This window comes from Alligator sinensis, unplaced genomic scaffold, assembly GCF_000455745.1.
Source record: "Alligator sinensis unplaced genomic scaffold, ASM45574v1 scaffold4_1, whole genome shotgun sequence".
NCBI lineage: Eukaryota > Metazoa > Chordata > Crocodylia > Alligatoridae > Alligator > Alligator sinensis.
In genome coordinates this window covers 3404619-3413781 of record NW_005841887.1, presented here as the reverse complement: position 1 = coordinate 3413781, position 9163 = coordinate 3404619, and the positions used below count along the sequence as shown (strand labels likewise).

General features: G+C 43.6%; 1 protein-coding gene across 1 annotated transcript in view; it reads right to left on the bottom strand.

The window, feature by feature from the left end:
* Positions 1 to 1552: 1552 nt before the first annotated feature.
* The window catches only part of PARP14 (poly(ADP-ribose) polymerase family member 14), a gene marked incomplete at its 5' end in the record, with an annotated part of 77376 nt that continues 69765 nt past the window's right edge, over positions 1553 to 9163 (bottom strand). Inside the window, 2 exons of the mRNA XM_006017906.3 lie at positions 1553 to 3077; positions 7137 to 7311. Of these exons, the coding sequence (XP_006017968.2) occupies positions 2788 to 3077; positions 7137 to 7311 (465 nt within the window). The remainder of the gene's footprint in view (positions 3078 to 7136; positions 7312 to 9163) is intronic.

Sequence of the window (9163 nt, the reverse complement as noted above, 5' to 3'; positions counted from 1 at the left end):
GAGCAATAAACTCCTGAAAGACATGAGCTGGAGTTTATTGCATTGCATTAATTGCACCTGTAGCTGTGCCCAATGTGGACCTACACACCGCAGTCTTAAGGTAGGTTCCAGGTGAGTTTTGCAGTCTGCCCTGTGCTCCTGGCTGTTGTGGCTACTTGTTGATACTTGAGCTAGTTAATTGAAAGCTGGCTGGAGGAGATCCATGCAAATTGCCCCCATACTGCTGAATTGCAGAGTAGGCATTTTAGGATGGACAAGGGTCACGAGGGGTCAGGAGGGCAGCGCATGCTGCACTTTTGGCCAAGCCCAGTAAAGCAGTGTGCAATTAAAATCAACTCTGTGGCTTTGGCCATCTCTAAAAGCACCTGGCAAGATCACAAACTTGAGAAGAAAGTTTTCATTTGAGGAAAACTCAACTGGCTTCAAAGCTTTTGTGCTCTCTGCAAACATTTGCCTTGTCAGTTTTGCAATTTGGAAAACTATCCGCGAGTTTGTAAGCTGGAGCAAGGAGGTTGGGAGACTAAAAAAATAGAAAAAACAGTAGTAGCATTTTAGTTGGAAAGGGAAGGGAAGAATAATTGGGGAGTTCATTATTATTGGTTATGTGTTATTTAATTTGCAATTGGTCTACAGGGAGCCATCGCAGACAAATGCCCCTTCAATAGGATATTGCTATGTCATGACACAATCCCAAGTCTACCCTGCCACCCAGCTCTCTTAGAAACACTGTTGGAATAGTCTCATCCCTCTCCCTGTTCATGCACTTTTCAGGACTATGCAGTGTGACAATCTGCAGCCAACATTCAGTAGAGGCCCAGTGCAGATAGTGACGTAGGAGAGGGTTTTCACAGCATTTGCCAGTTTCTTGCTGCCTTCTACTTGGGCATATAGAAAGAAGTATAAGCAACCTACAGGGGTATAGGTTGCAGCAATGTTGGTCTATGGACATAGGCAGACAAGATTCTTTTGGTAAATCAGATACATTTTATTAAACCAACTCAAATAGTTGGAAAAATTCTTCTTTGCAAGCTTTCAGGTACAAATACCCCGCGTCAGGCTAAGGAAGCGTCTGCAGCTGGTGTGTGCTCTTCCTGGATGGAAGGAATAGTAGAGGCCAAAGGCAGTCAGTGAAGATTTAAATTGAGGAATCAGTGGGTGAGAGAGAGGCTGGTGGGGAGAGGGAGACACACTGAAGATGTTTTAGATCAAAAGCGCACCACTGCCATTTTCTGTGCGCTGACACGCATTTCACTATTTATACAAATGCATGCAATGCAGAGCTGGGTGTGTCAGCTTGCGTGCTCCGCAGGCTATTAATTAAGTTTGCTCCAACGTGCTGGATTTCTGGCGCATTGGAGCAGACAGAGGTACGTGCATCAGGGCCCTAGAGAGTACTGAGAGTCAGCTAGCGTGTTATGTCCGAAGTGAGGCTGAGAGTGGAGCAGTTTCTTTTCTGTATCAAGTTGACTTCTCCCTGCAATAGTTTCATCCCATGCTCATTTCCTCCTGCTGCCTGTAAGGCACATGAACTCTTAAAAAAGAAACAGCAACAAACCGATATTTCAGTGTGGAAAAAAAAGAGTGGGAGTTTTTACTTTTAGCAGTGATACAGGACTTTCTAAGGACTTGTTTGGTGCGGGGAGTTTTGCAGTGTAGATTCACTACAGTGGTATGAATTGGGTAGGTGGTGGTATGACTTACCTGTGTTAACCTGGTGCACTGGCACAGCTGCACTGGATCAAAACTCCCCAATATCTTCAAGATAATATTTTTTCCAGAACTACACCACTATCTCGCTATAGCTATAACTCTTGCATTCTGGAATAAGTGTTGCTTCTGTAATAGCTTATGAAAAAAAGATGCATTAAAAAAATTACACAAAGGGCTCAATTCTACAAATTCAAAAAGACTACTGTGTGTTAGTTAAGCGTTTGTGCTGTTTGCTGTGGAGGAATGGAATCGTGGATATGCAACTGCTGGTATGTACAGTTCCAGTGTCATTTTGTTTTAAGTAGTAATCAGTGCAATATGGGACAGTGCTATGACAAAAATGCTTTTAAAAGCAAAACTCGATTTAAGACTTTACAGATTTGAAACGTATGGACACATTTTGAAATGTGATAAAGATGTATAAAAAGAAATACCAGCTACATCTGAACAAAAAACTGACAAAAATGCAACATACAGCAGCCATTTATTACAAAAAACCAAAAGTGCAACATTTTGCCATCATCATTCGAGATACAGCTAGAAAAGCCAATTAGAAATAAAAATCATTTTGGACATTTGCTCATTTAAAGGCTTGATAGGCATAGGCACAGTTGTTCTATGATTTATAGTAATATCAAACCCTACTGTAAAAACTTGGCAATTTATTACCAGTCTTGTGGCGTTATTAGCTCTGCATGTTCGTAATTCCACATAGGAAAGGCTAGCAGTTAAAATTTGACTGGGAACAGTGGAAAGCTGTTTTCATCAGGCTGACATGCAATCTAACTGAAGAGTATTTATCTGACATTCAGCTTAAAACTTCACACGGGGTACCTGTGTTACCAGTTTACAGAGACTGAAATTTTTAAGTAGTCCTTTTGTTGGCTAGTATAAAGTTTTGCTTCAGCAAAGGACACTCAAATGTAACGTAAAGCATTTCAAGTTATGATGTTCAATTCTTATACCATCCAACGTTGCATATTTGTTATTAGCCAGTAGTTTTTGAGGTAATCTTACCAAATAAAGAAGCTGCACATCCCACCTCCCCAACCCCTTCTTGTGCATAACCAAGAACATTTATCTGGTGAAAGTAATGAGATATTCTGGATAAGCTTGAATATCATTAAATATGATGAACATGGAAGGCTTGTTCGCGTTGTCCGTCAAACTGTCATACAGATCTGTAGGATCGGTGGGATTTTTTGCTGGTGGCGTGATATCTCCTCGTTTCCCATTGCAATATGCTCCGACAAGGACTCGAGCCAGGTACATATACTTTTTCCCATTTCCATCCGGTTTAGAGTAGGTGTCATGGGCCGAATAACTGGCATTGACAGCAAAGTAGGTTCCGTTACCGAAGTTTGCAGCTGTGATCAGAAACAAAGGTTTGAAGATTTTTTTCATGCGCAATCATCATCTCTTTCACTTTTCCATATACCCAAATGCCTGCAGCCTCTGTCCAACCTCATCAGCAATACAAATGGGTATTATAGACTGGAACGACGGCATTAGTTGTATGCCAGGTTGCCAATGAAAACTTTTTATCAATATCAAGCAGAATATTGAACCAAGTTATGACTTAGCAGGTTTCTCTCTCAAAGTGGAGCAGCTGCTGAAAGTTACTTTTTGCCTCGGTTTGGTCTACTCTGCATCCCTTTGTAATTATTGTGTTACCAAGGTTAGACTAGTAGTGGCACTGCTTCTTATCCTGCAATCCATTCTCTCTCTCAGATCTCTGGAGAAAATGGCTGAAACAAACAGTAACTCATCAGCAGAGATGGGTATAAATATGCCCCAAAGAGATCATTATTAATTATAAATTATTAGTTCCTTGTGGGCCTTTCATCAGAAAACTATTGCTCTGTCTAAGATACCAACAGAGTTATTGAATTATTCACCCTGACTCTGCTTGCTCAGAATAGAGGACCAATGCTTTTGCATTCAAGTAATACCAACTGCGTTGCCCAGAAAAAAAAAAAAGTTGAAAAAAAAGTTAAAAACCTAGCATGTCGACCTTCAAACTAAAAAAAAGTTTAGAAGAGGGAGAAATTCCAATTTGTAGTTTGAATTAAAACAGAAATGGAAGCCTTGAAATTAATGAAAAGTAAAAATGCTCCAACTAAGGCAGTGATTCTCAATCAGGGTACCACAGGTCGATTCACAGGATAAATCCAGAGACTTCAAATAGGAATCCATATAGTGTTAAAAACATTCTGATCGGTTGTGGGATTTGAGTTCTTTGTAATAGAAGAATTACTCCTATTATTTTCTGTGGTTAAAAGAGTGAAAGGCAAGGACTGACATTTTCCAAAGGGTGCCTTGAGTCTAAAACAGGTGCCTGTGAACCACGGAAGCAAGGAAAAGATTAAATACATTTGTTATACATTGGTCCTATCTACTGGATGGCACTGGGAACAGCAGAGAAACTGAACGAACAAAACACAGAGACCCCGCAATAGTTGTCTAACAATGTGTCCTGATATAGCCCACACAAATCTGAGGGTGCTGTGTAGACCTCAAGGGTTGACTAAGCTCAACACAAGCTGCACAATCCAAGACTGCCAGCTGCATCGGCCAGGCTACAGGGTCTCTCTCTCTCTCTCTCACACACACGCACACACCCCCACCCACCCACCCCGAGAGGGGTTAGACATTGTTTCAGGTAACTGAAAACTACCTTGAAGAATCTGGAATTTTAAAATCAGGTGATGCTCCATGATTCTCCTTTGTAAAGTCAAAGAGTTAACTTAACAAATCTCATAGGTATCTTTTCAACAACTGCTCTTGATGCTTTCAGTTAGCCCTTTTTAAATCAAACAGTAGAAATAACAGCTACAGTCATAGGGTTACTTTAAGAGCAAGCACAACTGGACTCCTTGGAAGCTTCCTAAAGTGTGATAAATGCATTAGAAATGCTGGAAGAAGCAGGGTTTGTTTGGCAATACCTTAATCAGACCAATTATTTACTTGGGAGAGATGTTAGATAAGCTTTTCTTGCAGAAGGTTATTTTATGCCCCAAAAGGAGAGCAGATATAACCTAAAGCTAAATACTAGGCAAAACAAGGATTTTTAACTCCATTATGTAAAAGGAAGGCAAAGGGGAAGAGGGTAGTAAGCACAAGGAGTTATCAGAAGTGGCTACAGAACAAGCAAAGGAGAGTTGAAACAGATCAAACTAATAATATAACAGCAAGATGGTTAAAAAAGGAGACGGGTCATTCTTACCTGTGGAGCACAGAGAGATCAGCAGTATGAGTGGCTAAATTATATGAGCCATAAAACTATTATCCGTGCTAAAGGGGAAGAGGGCGTGGACTTAAGCGATTGCTTTCATTTCCTCTTATGACCCATATCCGATGGGAGTGTGGGGCCAGAGGTAGCCAGGGTACTGGTCTGCAATGATACCCGTACACTCTGACAGTGGAGCTGCTACACCTGCACGCTAATACAAGGATATGGACATGGCAAAACTGCTCCAACTTGAACCCCGTTTCATTCAGCATTCCAGCGATACACCGTTGTAGCCGACTTGCGGTGCAAGCAGACATAACACTTAGCCTGTTCCCGGAACGTCACTGATTGGGAACTGGTTCATGTTTGTCCCTGGACAGAAGCGTCCACATGCACACTCCTAAAAGTGACAAGCAGAACATGTCACCTCTTACAGATCATGCTGCTGCCAAACCATCACCAGGGAGTTGCAGAGTATCCAGATCAGTGCTCAGAAATTCCCTAGGATTGCATTAGGACAAGGTCTGAAGACCTGGACTAGCCAGTCACCAAGAAAAAGACAGACATCATAGCCTAAAATTGCAATATTTGTTCCCACTTCCCAAAATGGACTGATTGAGTTTAATGAAGAACATAACTCCACTTTACAAAAAATCGATGTGGCGATACCCTGACTGAGGATGCACAAGTGGAGGTTGGGAGCATCCTGTACCCCAAGATGGGAAATGGACCCCACTCACTGGGATCCAAGTGGGAGCAGAGGGGTTGCCAGGTGCTGGGAGTGCTGTATGGCCCCCTAATTTGTGGTGACCAGGGTGCTGCGTGCTTTGCGGACACCTCATAAAAGTGTCTGCAGCTTTTCAACCCCCCCTGCTGGAAAGGGGCCTGTTAAATTTCAGCTCCCTGCTACAGCCCTTTGCTCCAGGGCTTGCAGGCTAATTTGGGGTAGGAGAAAGGGTGGAAGGGTTGTCAGGCGCTGAAGAGTGCTATGTGGCCCCTTACTTGTGGTGGCCTAGGCACTGGATGCTCTACTTCTCCACGTCCCCCCCCACCCCACAAGATCTCTATGGTTTTTCAACCCCAGCGCAGGGAAAACACATTCCAGGAAGTTAAAACCATTCTTACGTGGCATCAACAGCTAGACTCTTGGAGTTTAAAGTTAATTTACAGTGTTCTAAGTATTATGCCTGCCCACATCCTTACACTGCCAGAAACAGGCAGACCTAACAGCTGCACCATGAGAGCTGAAGCACCAACTCCTTCTCCTCTTTTCAAGCAGCTGAAAGTTATGCTTATCCACAGCAAAGTCTGATAATGAATCAGTATGTCACCTTCTAAGTTTATTCTTGACCCTGAAGTGCAACAGAGATGCATAAGCGGACACAGTAGCGTGGCCAAAACAGGGACCTGGGAGTCCAAACACCCAGGTTCCACTTTTAATTCTGCTGGCTCACTGGCAAGCCTCTGTTTGCTTTCTATGAAAGAGCAGTATGGTATTTTCTAGCTGCTGGAAATTGGGATGTGCATTATAAGTGAGGAAATACAATAACAGCAGCCTTTTCAATATAAGCTTCTGCCAGGTGAAAAGGGAAAGCACATGGGATCCACAGGAAGCAGAACAATCAGCAAGCCTGGCTCTCTAGCTGCTGCCACTCAGTTACTTGCTACAAGGAAAGATCTCTTCTTTATTCCACTTCTCAAGAACAAGGTCTGCATCTTACTCCAGGCTGTGTTGTATGTGAGAAAATACGGTACTTTCTTACTTTATGCCACGTTCAAGTTCTTTAAAATCTTCTAGTGCAGTGTTTCCTTACCTTTGGGGTTTTATACCCTATAGTCACTCATGCTCCTCAACTTCAGCTGCCAGTTACCAGCAATTCCCCAGCTGCTGCTCAATCTCTCTTCTGCCGCTGCCCATTCCCCTTGCTATTTTCATCTGCTGCACCCTCCCCTAGAAACCTTTTCCACTCCCTCCTCAGGGAGTGGGCCACACATTTTTGGGGAATGTTGCTCTAACGAAAGGAGCTATCAAATGGCTAACTTGATAAAACTTCAACCGTGACTGGAACCAAGAACACCTGCGGCACCTACAGAAAGGAGCCAATAATCACACAAGGCACAAGTATACAGTATACAGATATAGAGACGGATACACTCCATGCCTGTTCAAAACAAGTAGCTCTCAACACATTACCATTCATGCCAGCATAACTGCGATTAAATCCTTTGTAATTAATTATGGTGAGTGAGTTATTGACTGTTCCATGAAACAGAAGTCTTTCATTATTTGTGTTGCCATTTTTGGTATTCATCTCCTCCTTTTTTATCTGGTAGGCCTTCCAGTAGTATGGATTTTGTATCCTTTCAATCTACAGAGTTAGAAAAACAGGACACATTATCAATAATGACCAAAAGCAAAATCACAGAAGACTAATCTGAATTATCATAATGACCAGACTGGTAAAATGGTAATCTAGTGCAGTGGCTCTCAACCTTTTTAGATTCAAGTCGCCCCTCAAGATGCCAGCTCAGTTTTCACTCATTTTTTGATTAAAAAACCAACCAAACAAAAAAACCCTGCAGAGCACTTCTTCTGCAGCCAGCAACTCAGTCTACAATAGCTCAGAACATTTTTAACACTATGGTTTCCCATTAGAAATCTCTGGGTTTATCTTGTGAATCAGGTGTAGGGGTTTGCAGACCTAGAGCCCCTGGCAGGCATTCAGCTAAAAGCACGATGGGATCTGACCTGCAATCCCAACAATTGTGCCTTCTGCCATGATACACATGAATGGCAGGAGGTGCAGTTACAGGAAACTGTGCCAAATTGTCAGTGAAGGGGAGGCCAGGATCAAGATCTTAGGCTCCCTCTGTACTGGCACGTAGAAAGCCAGTCAGGCAACTGGTGCTTCCAGCCTCAGGAGTGCACTGGAGTCAAGGGCTCCAATGCACCCAAGGCTGGGAATCCCGACCAGCCGACTGCCACTCCAAGCCTCGGGGGCACAGCAGAACAAAGGGCTCTGTTGCACCCCTGAGGCTGGAAGCCCCGATCAGCTGATCACCCTGGCTGCACATTCAATTTAAGGTGAGATGGAAGCCAGCCACAGAAGTGATTACACTTATTAGCATCTTGATGTGTAATAACTTTGTGGTTTATTCCCAGTTTTATCGCATCATTAACTGAATGAATGTGGCCAGGTTACAACTTAAGACATGATTAGCTGGACAATCGCATCTTAAGCGTAATGCCTGCTAGGGGCCTAACAATGCAACCAGGTCACCATGGTTGAGAATCACTGATCCAGACTAACTTCAGTGAAGTCAAAGAAATTAGTCTAGATTGACTTGGTTGTAAGATCAGACTGGGCCTCAAAATATGATTGAAAAGATTTTAATTTCAGAACGGTCATAATAACTGGCTTCACGAATAACGTTTCAGTGGAGCCAAGCTGCTTTGTTCCTGTTGAGAAAGGAAGAAACGCAGGGGGGAGGAAAGGGAGTGCAAAATGACTTTTCTGCACCTAACAACATTTCTCATCCCCATAAATTCAATTGGACTTGCCCAAGAAGGCAGCCTCACTGGAAGGTGGCTCAGGGACAGTTTTCATAGATTTCATAGACATCAGGGCTGGAAGGGACCTCGGAAGATCATCGAGTCCAGCCCCCTGCCCAAAGGGCAGGAAGTCAGCTGGGGTCATAGGATCCCAGCAAGATAAGCATCCAGTTTCATCTTGAAGGTGTTCAATGAAGGCGCTTGAACCACCTCCGGTGGCAGGCTGTTCCAGACCTTGGGGGCTCGGACAGTAAAGAAGTTCTTCCTTATGTCCAGCCTGAAACGATCTTGAAGTAGTTTGTGACCATTCGACCTCGTCATCCCTTGGGGCGCTCTGGTGAACAAACGTTCCCCCAGATGCTGGTGGTCACCCCTGATAAACTTGTAGGTGGCCATCAGATCACCCCTGAGCCTGTGCTTTTTCAGGCTAAAGAGCCCCAGGGCTCTCAGCCTGTCATCGTAGGGTCTGCTTCCCTGACCTCTGATCATGCGCATGGCTCTTCTCTGGACTCTCTCAAGCTTCTCCACATCCTTTTTGAATTGTGGAGCCCAAAACTGGACACAGTACTCCAGCTGCGGCCTCACTAAGGCCGAGTACAAGGGGAGAATGACGTCCCGGGATTTGCTTGAGAAGCATCTATGGATGCAAGCCAGCGTTTTGGTCGCTT